The sequence below is a fragment of the Sylvia atricapilla genome, chromosome 16 (genome assembly GCF_009819655.1).
Source record: "Sylvia atricapilla isolate bSylAtr1 chromosome 16, bSylAtr1.pri, whole genome shotgun sequence".
Taxonomy (NCBI): Eukaryota; Metazoa; Chordata; class Aves; order Passeriformes; family Sylviidae; genus Sylvia; species Sylvia atricapilla.
In genome coordinates, this window is record NC_089155.1 from 6,583,861 (window position 1) to 6,600,235 (window position 16,375).

The window sequence follows — 16,375 nt, forward strand, 5'->3', positions numbered from 1 at the left end:
TGATTTTTGCTGGTATTTATTGAGCATCTTCATAAAGCACTTCTCAGCAGGGATTTTTTTGTGTGTGTGTGATTTCCTCCCAGTTTCTGTTTGTGAAGTCCTATTTCTATACCCCATTGTGATCAGTTCCTATAGGTGACATCGAATTTTTGTACCCTAAGGTTGTAAATCAGTGATGGTGATGTCCAGTTTTTCCACAATCATACATCAGTGATGGTGAGGCCCAGCTCCTCTTTCCAGGGCCGTAAATCAGTGATGGTGATGTCTAGCTTCCTTACATCTAGCTTCCTTACATTTGTGGTGGTGAGGTCCAGTTTTCCTTTCCAGGGCAGTAAATCAGTGAAGATGATGTCTACCTTCCCTTACCAGGATCACGCATCTGTGATGATGGGGTCCAGTTTTCCTTTCCAGGATCCTCAATTTTTTTAGCTTAAGATAAGCTCACTTCCTTCTTTTATTTAGGTGATTAATACTTCATTTATATTCTAAAGCCATAGTTCAAAACCTCTTATTACAAAGCAGCTCAAAGCTTATAACAATCTTGTTTCAAAGCAAATAATAATATGTATGTATTCTTCCATCCTACATGCTAAAGGCCTAAAAAAAGCCCTTAAAACTTATATTGTGAAAACTTTAAAACTCACATTATTCACTTATCAGCATGCAAAATATTTTTCCAAAAAGCCTCTTTCCACGCTTTTTCCTTTGTTTATCAAACCTCATTTTTATAACTGTCCCAGGGCCTCCTTCCACACATTTCACAGAAACTACAATGGCCATTTTTTTTTTTTTTTAACCTGACACAGAACACCACCTCACATTTCACAGTATTATAAACACATTTTATAAAGTTGGCTTTTCGCAAATATTGGAATGAATAGTATAATTGTACTGTATTGTGTTTTGTTAATGAGAGTTTAGAAAGGCGATGAATGTATTTTCTGATTGTGACATGGTGTGAATAGTGCAAAGACTGGGTTTCTTCTTTGTGACTGTGGTCAGCCTGAAACTGACCAGGCCAAGAATTATGGGGGTCATCACCTTGTGGCCCTGCAGGAAGGCTGCTGAATTTCTGGTTTTTTTTTTATCAAAATAAAACCAGCCAAAACCCATATTACAAAGTGGAGCCACCCACAAATAAAACTATCAAATAAGATGATTGAGGAAACTTGAAACAGAAAAGAATGTTTTAATATCTATTTAATATGTAAAACAGCAAATCCTTAAAAACACAGTAATTAAAAGAAAAGGGTGTGCTTTCTGGTGAGGCACCCCAGCTGGAACATTTGCCCTTATGTCTCCTAATTGTCTATTCTATTTTATTCTTTATTAAACTTATAAATTTTTAAAAGAGAGTGGAACTCGTTTTTCACAACAGCATCTGTGATAAGAAGCGAGGCTCACAGCCTCACTACATCAGCCGGCGAAGGTCCTCGAAGTTGAGCATGTTGTTGGCCACATCGGACCAGGCCGCATGGGTTGCCCCATCCATCTCTGAAGCCAGGCTGTTGCTGCTCTCCAGAGCGTGGTTCATGCCACCGATCACTTCGTGGCATTCAGGGCATGTACTCCTCTGCATTGCCCCCCCACATTCTCCGATTACATAGACATGTCCATTTTTGCACTTGAACCAGTGGCCACGGGGACAACCAATAGCACTGACAATCTGCACCCGCTCAGCTTCAGAAATCCCCAGCCCTGACACAGGCAAGCCATCATTGATCTTCTTCAGGTGAGCCTTCACTGCAGCCTCATCCTTCTCTGTGAATTTTTTTGTCCCTTCCAGTATCTCACGTGCACTGTTAATCTCTGCTGCAATGTCTGTGGACATCATCCTATTTGCTTTGCACCTTGCCAAGAGACTCAGCAAGTAAGTCAGTCTCTGGATCTCAGACTGCAGGTCAGTGAGCTCCTGTTCTGTAAAACTGATGCGTTCCTTATCCAACCACTCTTGCACTTCATCCAGCCTCTTTATCAGCCCCTTCCTTTCATTCTCATCAATTTTGTTCATAGAATCAGTTAGGTCTGCTACACGTTTGTAGAAGTTAAGCAGGTTCTCAATTAGTCCGATACTCTTTGTGCAGAGAGCAGAAGCTTTCAGTTTATTTTCCAGCATCTCATACTTACGGCACAGGTTATTCTTCAGAACAATGTTCTGTGCCAGTGCAGCCTGCAGTCTCTGTCTGTTAGACTCGATTTCCTGTGCTGGGCCTTGGATTTTCTGTTTCACCTGTTCTATCTCCTCCACCTGCCTTTTCACGCTGGAGCCATATCTCAGATTCTTTCTGATGGGTGTCTGACACAAAGGACATACCTTCAGCTTAACAACATCATCATCTTCATCCATATAGTGGTCAAGGCCTTGTGACTCAAAGACATGGCCACAGTCTTCAAGCTGCACAAATCGAGCATCTGGATCATCCTCAAAGCCAAAAAAGATCTGAGTGAGCTCCTTGTGGTCACAAACAAGGCACTTCTTTGGGCAGGGCTCTCCACATAATCCAACACAGGGATGACCACAGGGCAGCATCTTAGCACAGGGCACATTGCAGCGAGGCCTGTTGCACGGCTCAGAGCAAAGGTTGGTACACTGGTAGTGCTGGCACTGCCACTCACATGGCTCAGCACAAGGAACACAGCTTTCCCAACATTTCTTTTTGCATTTACTATGAATACAATAGTTCTGACATTCCCTCTGACAAGGAGGACATTCTGTAGTACAAGGCTCTTGACACTTGTGGGAGCAGATCAACACACGCTTGCATGGCCTATCACATGCCTTATGAAATCTTCCTCCAAAGCAAGTATGACAGGAACCTGAACATACATGACCACATTCCAGTGTGACAGAACACTTACTCTGACATTTCACAGTCTCCTCACATCCCGTCCTAGCGACCCAGCAAGAAACTTTCTGCTTGTGGCCACATTTCAGTGTGGCTGTGACCTTTACAGGACAGTACAGTGTGCATTGCTGCCCACAGGAATTCCTGCATGGGTGTCCACAGTTTAAATTCTTCTGGCAAGGTTCTTGGCACTTAAATTCGCACGGTGGCATATGGCATGGCACCATCTGTGTGTGGCCACACTTAGCAATAGTTTTCTCTACCTTCACCATACATTTTCCACAGGGCTCATAACATGACTTTTGGCAGTGGTGCCCATCTGCACAAATTACCTTTTGACAAGGCTTCAGGCACTGGTAGTCTTTGTGCTCTGGGTCATATGGGTGACATGCCCTTGCGCAAACATGTCCACAATTCAACCTAAACTCACAGGGACGAGTACAGCCTCCCTCTGGGACTCTGTTGAAGTCTTCACCTCTAGATACCTGCGTCTTGGTTTCAGGGTGGTTTTGACAGCAAAGCTCCAATGACTGGCCAATGTGACCATTCTTCTCAAGTGTTTGAATGATCTTGCTCCAGAGAGCAACCTTGCCAAGCATTCTCATGTTTCCAATACAGTAGAGACCTTTCTTAGCTCTGGATAATGCCACACATACTCGATTAGGGATCTGCAAGAATCCAGGTCTCTCTGCTTTGTTGCTTCGCACCAGTGACAGCAGAATAATATCATTCTCCTCTCCCTGGTACTTATCTACTACATGAACCCTCACGCCTTCAAATACCTTTGCTGGCATGAGCCTACGCAGACAGAAGAGCTGTCCAGAGTAAGTAGTGAGAATGGTGATCTGAGATGGTTCATAGCCCTGACACAACAAGTATTTGCACAGTTCCACTACAAAGCGGGCCTCGTGTGGGTTCTGGTGGCTTTTCCCTTCCCGGATCTCTTGTTCAGGAACCTCATGTTCCACAAAGAAGACATTAGTTGAGACACCCTGAAACAAGAGGAAGGATGTCAGAGAAAGAATTCTAGTTTCTGTCACCCCAGCCCGTTTCCATGTCCCTGATTATGCACTGTCAGGAGGACTTTTAAGGAGTTGACTACAGTATGCAGGTACTGTGTACTTAGGTGGTTTCCTCTTAGATCTCCATAGGTTATTAATCAAATTCTCATTTCAGCTTATTGGTAATATTTCAGTATCCTAATATGAAATCAGTTCCTGTGGGTGATTTTATTCTCTATCTTTCCAGAGATGTTTCTACTGTACATCTCCAGGTTACACCAAAGAAAACATGAAGCGTTAGTAACTTCTCAAAGCATATTCATGCTGTGAACAATGTCTTGTTATGGTCCTCTGGGAAAAAGATACTAAGTTACCAATGCACAAGGCTGAGCACTTGCCTAAAACATGCCTCCTCTGTTGCTGTAATGAAAACAAAGCAGCAAGGACGAATTCTTTTTCACCAGAAAAAAATCTAGGAATGCTAGCAGTCTGGTAGTCACTTGCCAGCTCATGCTGGGTAGAACTGACTGCTCACCTGTTCTAAAACACTATTTGCCTTGAGTTAGCAAGGGCTTTAATTTTTTTTAGCTATTAACTGGAATTATTCTACCTGTAAGGAATTATTGTTCTGCCTGCCAAAACCCAGAGACTGAATTTAACAGGAAAGAACAGTTTTTGTAGATCATAGATCTCTGGTTTTCCAAGGTATCCATACAGGCAAAGTGTCCAGTTGAGTAGAATTTAATTCAGTCATCACCTATGTTGGTTATTGTACTAGGTAGGAAGATTCAATTTTGATGCCTCTTTGTATCTCAAGTTTGTTTTAAGGCCAGATGAACCACAAGATTCTCTTGAATAGGTTCTTGTAGAAGAAATAGGGTAAATTTTTGTGGTCTCTGAATTTGTGTGTTTTAGGTGATATGTTTCTTGTTTGTTGGGGTTTTGGTTGGCTGGATTTTGGAGGGGGTTTATTTGGGTTTCTAATTTATTTAACTAAATTGTCTTCTACAAAGACTTGATCTGAATTTCAAGATACCAAAAGATGATCTGCCACCTTCCCAGATAGCTTATTCTAATAATTAAATCTTCGTTATTAATTTTCTCTTGTCTGACTTCAGCATTCTGCTATAGTTTTCAGTATGCTTCATTCATCCAGTTAAAGAACTTTTAACTAATTAGTACTGGGGTTTTTTATAAAGACAGATTTACATAGTCTGAGATACTGTTATGCTACTTCTGCAACTGCCTCCAATCTTTCTCCCAGGGTATCCAATGTCTTGTGCTTCACAGATCCAAGGCCATCAGTGTAGAAGTGTAAACTTGGCTCAGACTTCTGGGAAAATAGTTCAGTTGTGACAGACAGCTGTGAGCAAGTCTGCAGAAAAGGGCTATGCAACATATGCAAGGGAAGATTACAGAGAAATAAATTGTTAATGGTTCAAAGATGCAAGAAAAGCATCAACACAGATATATGAAGTTCTGATTAAGGTGAGAAAATACAAATCAGAAAATAGGGAGTGAGTGTTAAGATGGAAACTCAATACCATTTAGGAAGAAGCAAAGACTGACACTCCTGACTGATACCCAAGGCAAGCATTCTAATGACTTACTAAATTCTGGCTGTTTATTGTGCATGTTAGATAATAAGTGATTACTTTATACTTGTAAGCTGCACAGATTTTCTTTGCAGATGTTGTTTATTGGTAAAATGCCCAAACGGAGAAACCAAGGAAAAAGTGTTGCAGTAATCCTGTCACCTATTTTATGTTGGAGTTTCACATATTATGCTTTAAGTCTTTCATTTAAGATTTCTTCCTAGCTTTCAAACTACACGGTTAATTTGTTCCCCCTTCCATTTTTTAATGTTCTTTTAAAGTGATTGCTATTGGATCCATTTCCACTGTCCATCATCACTAATGTCAGAAGAACTACAAATTACTTACCTAATTCTATATTGCACAATTCCTTGATTCAGGTATAAATTTCAACAACTGAATTCGACCTAAGAATTTGAAATCCTTGAACACTGTATTTTACAGAAACTCATTAAGCTAGTAACAGGGGACAAAAGCAACCACTTGTATTGCTGAGAACTCACTTTTATATTCTCATACTTCAGGACAGAGGGATGGTTCTCCAGCTTCTGGTATATATGAGGACTGATAAGTCGGGCAATTTCAGGGCGCATGCGGTGCTGAAACACAAAACAGTTTTATCAGTCTTGAGGAAGGAGCATCCTATTTCCCTGTCAATATTCTTTTGCTCCACTGTACAAACAGTGGCTGAATACAAGACAAGACTTTTCAATAAGAGACAAGGGAGCACTTCCCAATCCCCACTCTCCCTCACTCCATTGCTGACACCACCACCAACTGCAGGAGTGGTAGTAGCAGAGTATTTTAAAAAAAAATCTCTTGGTAAGATTGTTGTACAATAATGCTGGTTTCAGTGCAAATGTAAGCACATTTATAGATAAAAAAAGCCAGCACTTCACCTTAACTACTAAACTACCAGGTGCCTTTAATACAGGACTGCTGGTGGTAGAATTAACTTCCCTGGGCACCAAAATAGATGATTATAGCAATTCAGCAGGAAGCAGCCTGAGAAGAATTGTGCTGTTTCACTCTGCAAAGTTCTGGAAGTTTCAGTTGCCACAATAAACTGTGTTCCTTACACAAAAACATGAGAATCACTGTGCTGTGCACAATATCACTAAATAATTGAAAATATGCTGGAATTCTTGTCTCTGTCAGTTTGACAGCTCCTACCACTCTTTTCAGAAGTAAGATGGTACATTATTTTAGGCTGCTCTTACAGTAGAAATATAAACCTAAGTGTATTACAAACTTAAAACAACCTAAATACAAATGCCATGAAGATTTTTATAGCTCTTTCTTACTTGGTACTTCAGACAGACAAGGGGAAATCCACTTTGATCAGACGTTCAAAGAGAGAGACTTCAAGGTTGAAGTTCTTGGCCAGGTCATATACATTTGCACTAGGCTGCAACTGAAAGAGAAAGGATAGGAGGTCCATGTTTTGGCATTTTTCCTATGTGTAAGCAGGACTTTTCACTCTCATTTTCTGTGACTGGTCGTTCGCTGAAAGGCCTGGATTCTTGCAGAAGTGCTAAATATCAAAGCTAGATACAGTCACAATCAAAGCACATCTAAAGCTGTATCAGTTAAACACCAGTCCTACAGGAGCTCTATTCTAAAACTACAGGAGACAGGGCCTCTGGTATCTGTGGAAGCTGGGGAGCAACAAGCTTTGGCAATTTTCCCAGTGTTCGGTTCATTAACACAGCAGATAGAGATTTTAGTCATGAAAGTTACCTGCTGGTGATCTCCAATAAGGATGAGGTGCTGGCAGTTTTTACTCAGAGTAGTAATGGTGTGAGCCTCAAGCACCTCTGCTGCCTCTTCTACAACGACAATTCGTGGCTCTATGTACTGCAGGATCCGTCGGTATTTTGCAGCACCTGAGAAAGGACAGAAGACAAACCTCAGGATATAACTACATTGAAGCAGTAAGGCAAGACTTTTCACACAGAGGAGTAGGCTCTCTCAGAAAAGAATGGAATTCTTCTCAAGATTCCCCATTTCAAAACTCAGCTTTTTGAATTTTAAAATAGCACCATACCAGGGATGGATTCTATATGAAGAGTCATTAAGGAAGGCAGGTGGGGATTAGTCCTGTGCCTGCCTTTGTCCTTTTTTCAATGCTCTCTTCAGACAGAAGACACACTCAATACATTGTTCTACACACATAAATAAGCCTAATTTGTCTCTCCAAAGGGGCATACTACAATGACCTTGGCGCTACCACCTCCAGAAGGTGCTGTGGGAATAGCAGCACAGGTATTAGCTGTGCCTTACTAAGACACAACTGGTGCAGTTCCCTTAGAAGAATGCTACTCGAGACAGGGGGAGTGCAAAAGGGCTCAGAAGCTGCTCATACCACTAAATTAACAACTCTCACAACAGCCTTGTTTGCAAAGGAAGTCAGAGATTAAAAAGGCTCCAGACTAATGCAGAGCCTGACCCAGGCTGTGAAGCAGCACATGATTCTAATCTTTCAGCAAAAAGGTTCTTTAAACATGACTGGAAGCAATACAATACTGGTCTGCTTCCCAACTGCTCTGCACCTGTAGTTGTCATCCCCACAATACTGGCATTATTGAGAATGCAGAGATCTTGCTCCAGCTTCTGTTCTTCCAGTCTTTCTGCTGCTGCCTGATACTGCCGTTCATGTTCCAGAATGTGCTCTCGAATAAAACGCTGGTAAGCCTTCAGCCAAAACCTGGGAAGAAAGTGCCATTATACACACTGCAAGGAAAAGAGGATGGTGATCCACAGGTTCTGAGTGGATTCAGTTCAAAACTTCCCCCATGTCTTTTGGGAAGCAGATTACCATCTATACTTAGTCCTGACCATGTACAAATGACATTGCTTCTCATGCAGTACAAGGCGAGTAAGAACAACCATGTTCAAACAAGAAGTTGAACAGATACAGGCAGAAACAACATAGCTTGACACAGCTTGCACACTAGAATGATCCTAGGAAAGACCTGCCTGACAAGCCCTTCAAAATAGCTTTGTCACCTGTAAAGCCTCCAGCGGGAGCTCAGGTCAAGTTGCCACACGTCCTGAATAGCATTGGCCTCTAACTCTGTCATTGCGTCCAGTTTAAGAAGTTCAGCCTTAATCTTCTGCTTAATTTTTCTCCTCTGGCTACGAGTTACCTAAAAAAAAAACCAAAACAAAACAAAATGAACCACAAAACAAAATAAAAAAACAAACCCACAAAAAAACGCAGCCCAAAAAGCAGTTACAGAACAAAGACTCTTTTGTATTAGCATCCCCTTCTTATTCTTTACATAGTCATACTAATGCATGCAGTTACCTCCCACTGCATGGTCTCCTGTTGTAGTTGAGCTGTTCCTTCTTCTTGGTCCAGCTTCATAGCCAACATGACTCTGGCTAGTTCATCAGCAGCTCTGTCATCTTCCTTCTTCCTCCTCCAAGAGTTTGGTATCTTTTCATCCTCAATCACTCTCTCAGCTTCAATCAGGTCAGCCATCTCTGCGATCTCCAAAAGCTCCTCTTCTGCTTCATCTTTCCCCTCCTCCTCTCTTTCCTGCTGATCACCTGTGAGAGTCACCAGTCACATGAAGTATGCCACAGCCACTCTATCAGTGCAGCAATCAGATCACTACATGGAAATTAGGGTTAATCTTTCCACTCCCTCACAGATCACACATCATTCTGTGCCTGTTGAGTAGCAGTGTCTCTTTTCTGGCACACTGCTTAGGTAAACACACACACACCTAAGAGAGCACGCATAGAGCATGTGTGGAGGGTGAGTGTCTTTTTGGTGTTTGGTTTTTTGTTTGGTTTGTTTTACCTGGAATTTCAGCCCAAGTATTCTCTGCAGCATTCTGAGCGAAGGCAGATACACCAAGTCCCAGCCACTCCAGAATCACTGAGTGTTGTGAACCAATGTAGTAAAACTCAGCGTCCTCCTGATACAGGGAAAGTCAAGTCAGCCAGGCCTATTGCACTTTAGAGTCTTAGGATGATGCCAAAGCAGCACCTTACAGCAGTGGGAACTAGGACAAGTCCCCCCAAGGCACCCTCCAGAGCTAGAAAGTCCAAGCAGCCCCAGATCTTCAGAAAGGGTACCCCTCCTCCCCTTCAGTTTAAAAGGCTTTCCTTTGGGTACTTGCATTTTTATATTGCTAAAGATCACTTAAAACCTACGCAGTTTAAAGGAACAAAATTCAAAGCCCCTGCTTGCCCTGCCTGTCTAGACTACTGTCATTTGGCACAGCTTGCTGTTCACTCCCTTACTTTCCAAGTAATCAAATGATGCTGAAAAGATGTATGCTGGGGGAACCTCAGGACCATTAGCAGGAAAGGATGGTGAGCATGCACTGGGACTGCTTGACTCAGAAGACCTCTCTTACCAGAACCTTTATCAGGCTGGCCCAGTGCTGGGGCGCCATGTGCTGTTTCAAGTAGCGCTCATGCAGAACTCCGTACGTCGTGCACTCCAACCGCTTCGCTCCTTCAAGGAGCTTCTCCTCAACATCTTTCATCTCAATCACTATCTACTCACAACAAAGAGAAGGGAGGCAGCGTCACACTCAGAGAAACAAAGTGCACGAACAGCAGGACAAAAAACTGACAGAAGAACGAAGAGGCCTAATTCAGCTTAAAGCAAGGTGAAAGGCCAGGTGTGGGGGAGGTTTATTATGTCCTCCAATGCACAGGCAACCCAGCCTCAGCATCTCCCAGGAGGTCTGTACGTACATTTTCATAGTCCCTGGGGCGGTAGCCTGGGAAGTCCAATCTGTAGGCATGCTTCCTCAGCTCCTTCAAGGTAAATCTCTGCAGGGCTGCACTGCTACTCCTGCCCCCAACACGCACTATGCCATTTCTTTGAAATGAGAGTATTCCTGAGAATGAAAGAGAAGTATTACAACTGAAGGGCCAAGTTCAGTTTTCAGCAAGAGGACAAGAGATAGAAAAAACAACCTTTGACTGCAAATCCTACAGTTGTTTGCTCTGAGGGAAGTTTTTTAATTGTGTATCAATGAGGCTAGAGTCACGAAAAATAATCAAACCAAAATGCAGGTTATTATGCCATACAATGAGCAGAGTAAGAGTTATAGTATAGTTTCTAATTACAGGTTCTAACAACAGAGGTTGCCCAGAGAATTTGTGGATGCACTATCACTTGAAGTGTTCAAGGCCAGGCAGGACAGAGCTTGGAGCACCCTGGTCTGGTGAAAGGTGCCCCTGTCCATGGCAGGTGGGTTGGAACTAGATGATCTTTAAGGTCCTTCCAACCCAAACCATTCTATGATTCTACCATTCTGTGATTCTCCATCCTCCTTGTAGGGACTCTTACCTTCTAAGAACTGATCCAGTGCATGGTTAGTGTAGCAGACTATAAGGATGGGACGCTTCGGTTGAGTGGTTTGCCACACGTGATCATTAGTCAAGAGAGCCTGAACAATCTTCAAACCCACATAAGTCTTCCCTGGAAGACAAGCTCAGAATCAGAATAATACGGGTAATACGCAGTCTATGAGTGCCTTGAAACGTAAACCATCAACAACAGATACAAGACTTCTTTCTAGGCTGCCAATCTGGTCTGCACTAAGAGAACTGACCCCAGCCTTAACTAGCTTACAAATGTAGATAAAGTAGCATGACACTGACTTTCTGGCCTGCAGTTGAGCAAGGCCACAGTCTGCAAGAATGTTACTTTCTGGATAATACACCAGACCTGGACACATCCAGTGTATCCCCCAGCCCATTCTGATACTGGCATCATACATGACATTTGGCTGCACATGAAACATCCTCATACTATTGGAATATGAGCACTGATGCTTGTTAAATTCAGGTACCATTCAAAAAAATTACAGTCAATCTTGTAACACTTTATTCACACAATGGATCATGGCTGAATGCTCTCAAAGCTCTAACATTCTGTGAAGACAAGTAGGAGAGTGCTGCACAGCAAGAGGGACCATGTTATCAAAGGGATTGAAAACTTCTTCACCCCAATACACAAGCACAGCCAACACTGCTGTTGGTGTCTACTTGCATCTAGGTGGGCAAAGATCAGACATGGGTATTTGAGGATATTAACTGCCTCCATAGCTCACACTAACTGGTGACTCAAGCATAAATTAGGCACAGGACAAAAATTCTGGAGACAGTACAACTGGCTTTCTCTGAAGTCAATCTCCCTAGATGGGGGAATCAACAAGAACATCTTAAATTACAGAGCCTTTAAGCAAGTATTTCTCACCAGTTCCAGGAGGTCCTTGGATAATAGCCAGCTCCTTGGTTAGTGCAAGATTCAATGCCTGCATCTGAGACTCATCTAATTTCAAAGCTTCCACTGAAAGCCACTGATTGGGATCTAGAATGCAGACACTCTTCAAGTTATCAAGGCACTTCTCTTCACATGAAGTCTTCACCAAGGGTGCAAGGTTGTAGGCAGTATCCTCTGTCAGGTATGCTGGCTCTTTCACCTGTGTATCACATTCCACAATGTACTTCTGGAATGGGATATCTCCTTCCCTCGTTTTCTGCAGCCCTTCTAACACATGCCGATAGGCCTCAAAGTAGGCAGTTGTCTCTACCATGAGAAAAGAGTCTGAGGGCTGAACCTCTGCCAGCAGTGGCTGGCTCTCTGCATCAAAACGCAGCTCCACAATCCCATTGCCAAGTTCTGCAGCATCACGATTAGAAACAGTAGCAAAAGGAATGTTTCAAAGTGATCCTGGGACATGCAGACTAGGGATCCATATAGCAATCGTTTAGAATTCTGCCACTGTACAAACCTCAGTGGTTCTGTGTCAAACTGGACCTTGTAAGCAATACCAGTTGTAGTACAACGTGGGGCAATAATCCGTGCATCAAAGTACATCCTGATATCATCAAATATTTTCTTTCTCAAATTTCTGTCCTGGAGGTTCTGCAAAACCTCCATGATACCTTCCCTTAAAGGCCTTACAAAGTCTTCTCTCAAAAGTCGGAAGTGGGTGTCAAGATAAATACTGGTGCTTTCATATCTTCCAGAAACAAAATTGGGACGTAGAAAGGTTTCTCATTACCATGTATCTCATCATATGTTGGATAAATGCTCATGATACGATAGCTTTCTTCTTGCCCATCTTGAGACTGCATAAATGTACATTTATCAGCCCTCAGTGTGCCTTCACGTCTCTTCTCCTGCAGATGCTGCATGAGCATCTGGACTTTATCGAGATTCTTCTCTGTCTCTTCTGGAAAGGCCACACCAAAAGCTCTCAGGGAATTTATGGATGCTGTCAAGACTGTCAAGAGAATGGAGATTTTCTGCACAGAGCTGGCTGGGAAAGTACTTATCAGGTGCTGAAGAAGTAGAATGATGTTGTTGATATGCTCAGGGTACTCATGGCGTACAGCAGGAACTACTTCTGTTACCATGTCAGACACATACTGTGGCAGACAGATCTTGAGAAAGTTGGACTCCTTCACAACTCCAAGAATGTGTTGAACACTCTGTCTATCCGTTTGGGAACTGCATGCTTTTCGAAGCACCTGGCAAATGAGCTGAACGAAATTGCGGTTCATAGTTGTTTGGAAAAGAAGTTTCTTCAACCCTGAACTGGAAGCAAGCGTGATGACAACTTCTGAGGGGTCTTTCTCAAGGAGACTTTCAAGGAATTTGTAGCTAATCCTTCTGGCTTGCTGAGGCTGCTCACTGTGGCGAGCACCGCCTGGGGTAGCATTCTGGTAGAAATGAGGATTCTCCCGAGGTTGCATCCTCCTTGTGCTACCTTCACTTGCCCACCCACTCCTCAGACCTCTAGCTCCTCCCTGAGCTTGTCCACCTTGATACCTCCTTCCCCTGCCTCCATTTTCTTGCTCATTCCAGGGTCCTCTGGTTCTCTCATGGCCTTGTCCAAGCTGACACCTTCTTCCTCTGAATGCATTTTCTTGCTCATTCCAGGATCCTCTGCCCCTCTCCTGTGTTTTCCCACCTTGATAGCTCATTCTTCTTCCTTCATTCTCCTGTTTAGTCCAGAATCCTGTGGCTTCACTGTTGGCCTGTTGACCTTGGATTCTTGGTTTATTCTTACTTGACTGTGGAACTTTTGAAATACAACCACCAAACCTCTCTTCTCTTTGCCCAAGTAGAAGAGTATGATTATTGTCTTGGAGGTTTTCCTCTAACTGAGGTGCCTGGCCTGGTACATTATTTGTTCTGTTTCTGCCTCTTCCTATAAAGCCAGTGTCCAAACGAAGTGCACGCCCTTAAAAAAAAGAAAAAAAGAAAAAAAGAAAAGAAAAAGAAAAAAAAAAAAAAAGAAAAAAATAAAAAAAGAAAAAAAATTAAAAAAAAATAAAAAAAACAGATTTAAAAAAAGAGAAAGAAAAAAGAAAAGGGCATGCCTTAATTATAAATCAGCCAAGTTTACATAGCTGTGAACAAAGATGAGTGACCATATTGACCTCCTAGTCAGAATATTTCGAGCATTTGACATCAAGTTAAAAAAATATTGTATTTGCACACAGACTTTCAAATTAGTATCTCATTTGTACCCCTTTTTCTAACTGCTAAGAGAGTGCCACGCTTAGAGTTCATTTGTGCTACGAAAACACTAAAAAACAAGACTTCCCTCCACAGAACTGAAAGCAGAAGTAAGGTGAAAGATTAGTTTTTTACACAGGACAGCACTTCCTCCGGAGTTAGTCATAGGTGAAACAACGAGAGGACGCCATAGCTGACTTGAACTGGCCGTACACAGCACCCGCAAAACAGGGAGCCTCTGGCCGAAATCCAGGAGCAGGATTAGCTCGGAGTAGCCCATAGAGCCTTAGTCAGACTTCCCACAGGACGCTCAGAGAAGAATTGACAGCTAGCAGGAACAAATAGCAAGAGGCTGCTTCAACACATCACCGCATCATGGCCCCAAACAGACTCATAGGGCAAAAAAGGAAGTGGTGAAACAGCCTTGAGAGAAAATTTCGCTGTAGGCAAATTTCGTGTAGGCAGGCAGGGGAGTAGCGGATTCCCCCCTGTACCAGCACCACACCCAGCCCTCCTGCCCTGCATTCCCCGGGGTACGCTCACCTCTCGCCCCACCTCGGCGTGTCGGGCGTGAGGCTCCCGACCAGAGCCCTCCATGGCCCGGGCGGGGCTGCTCCGGCTCTGTTCCAGCTCTGCGGGGCGAGGGCAGCGCTGGGGACCGTGGCGCTCCTGCGGCCGAACACGGGCGATGCTGCTGCGCTGCCCGCACAGCCCGGGAACCGCCGCGTCTGCCCCGACACCCCCTGCGCTTCCCCTTCTAGTTCTCCGCAAAGTTTCACTTTTCAGTTCCCGCAAGTCCCGCCCGGTGGGCAGAGCCCCCGCCCGTCGTCACCGGCGGGCAGCGCCCCGAAACTGGAGCTTCTCCTCCTCTCTCCGGCTCCCGCGGCAAGGGCAAGCGAAGAGAAGGAGAGGGTAAGCGCAAATGACGAAAAACGTACCGCACAACCACTTATCCGGCGGCGGCACGGCCGCTTTCGGTTTCCTTTCCCGGCATTGCGGGGCGGAGGCAGGCGCGGCTCTGCCCACCGGCCCGGCCCCCGGCCCGGCGCACGCGTGTCCCGCGGGTTCCGGCTCGGGGCCATGGCCACGCTGGAGAGCCTGGGCCTGGTGGGCACCATCGCCGAGGGGGACGTGGTGCCCGTGGACTCCGAATCTGACGACTCCGAGGATGAGGAGGTGGGGCGGGCAGGCGGGGAGCCGCGGGCCGGGGCGGTGCGGCGGGGTCGGGCCGCGCTCCTTGCTCACGGGTGTTACCGCAGGAGCAGCCCCGGGCTCCCGGCCCCAGGCGGCGGGGACCCTCCCGCGGGGACTTCAGCGTCGACTTCGTGTTCGCGGAGGCGGAGGCCGGCGGGGAGGATGCCTGGACGGCGGCGCTGCGGCAGCTCCGCGGCAAGGTGAGGCCCGAGGCCGGGATGGAGCTGCGGTGCCAGAGGGCACAGCGCCCGCTGCTCTCCTGGCTCCTCTTACAGCTCTCCTGTTGTGGTTTTCTGCCTAGAAAGCAGCTACGACGCTGGATGAGAAGATTGAGAAAGTGAGACAGAAAGGAGCTTCAGGTCAGGGTCTTTGTCGTTGCTGAAAAGACTGGTATGTGTTTGGCCATACCCTCAGCCACGGTGCTCTGGCTGCAGGTCATCACTTGGGCTCGGTTTGCTTCCATATGTGCTGTGCTGCTGAATGGATGAGGTTGCAGAATTATTAGCGATTAAAGTTATGCAAAACCATGGATTTATGAATGGGATCATAATAACAATCACAGACTCACAAAGGAATGGAGTTTCTTTCTCAACCTTTCTTTCTAAAACATTTTCGTGGGGTTTTTTTTGGGTTTTTTTTTTTTTTTTAGGTAAAGGAAGCTAAACAAGCAAAAGTGAAAGACGAGGATGCAGAAGCTGAAGATGACCAAACCAAAAAGGAGTGTGAAGATTGCAGTAGGGATGAAGAAGATGTGGAGTCTGAGTATTCCCTGGATGATGAAAGTACTTCACAAAAGCAGGTATCAGCAGTATACACTGAAATGGACAAGAATATGACACAGAGTTGGCTCACTGGAGAAAAGTCTGAAGTGAAGTCTTGCTGGGAATGGGCAAGAACCTTTTTATATTTTGTTTGCCTTCTCCATCATTCCTTCTGATTTTAATCAAGGTTATTTTGAATGGTAGCCATAATTGAACTCATCCCTGAACAAGATATTTACTTGGCAATTTTACTCCATTACATTCCTCTGCTTGTTTCTGAGGCTTCTGCCTCAGTATCTGAATTGAGAGCACAAAGTACAGGGTTACAAGGCTAAGATAATTCGCAGCATCTTGTTATGCATTTAGCTGTGCTTACTAATTCCTGTCACATTGTTCTTTCTCTGCAGATAAGGTCAAAGTGAAGGAAAAGAAGAGATCAAAAAGGGAGAAGTGGTAAGTGTTAAAAACTAGT

General features: G+C 44.4%; 2 protein-coding genes across 2 annotated transcripts; one reads left to right on the plus strand and one right to left on the minus strand.

Annotated features, from left to right (window-relative positions):
* Positions 1–1,169: 1,169 nt before the first annotated feature.
* Positions 1,170–13,541, minus strand: LOC136368444 (NFX1-type zinc finger-containing protein 1-like). The gene is given in 15 exon segments (XM_066330648.1): positions 1,170–3,838; positions 5,946–6,041; positions 6,747–6,766; positions 6,769–6,856; positions 7,183–7,328; positions 7,995–8,149; positions 8,452–8,591; positions 8,753–8,997; positions 9,254–9,371; positions 9,816–9,959; positions 10,162–10,307; positions 10,763–10,894; positions 11,675–12,133; positions 12,136–12,468; positions 12,471–13,541. Coding segments are annotated over 15 exon segments (5,589 nt in total). The 5' UTR covers positions 13,411–13,541; the 3' UTR covers positions 1,170–1,411.
* Positions 13,542–15,002: 1,461 nt separating this feature from the next.
* On the plus strand, positions 15,003–16,027 carry DDX27 (DEAD-box helicase 27). The gene is made up of 4 exons (XM_066330427.1): positions 15,003–15,124; positions 15,208–15,342; positions 15,444–15,532; positions 15,792–16,027. Exons 1-3 carry the CDS (start codon positions 15,029–15,031, stop codon positions 15,522–15,524), a joined length of 312 nt encoding a protein of 103 aa, XP_066186524.1. The 5' UTR covers positions 15,003–15,028; the 3' UTR covers positions 15,525–15,532; positions 15,792–16,027.
* Positions 16,028–16,375: the final 348 nt, after the last annotated feature.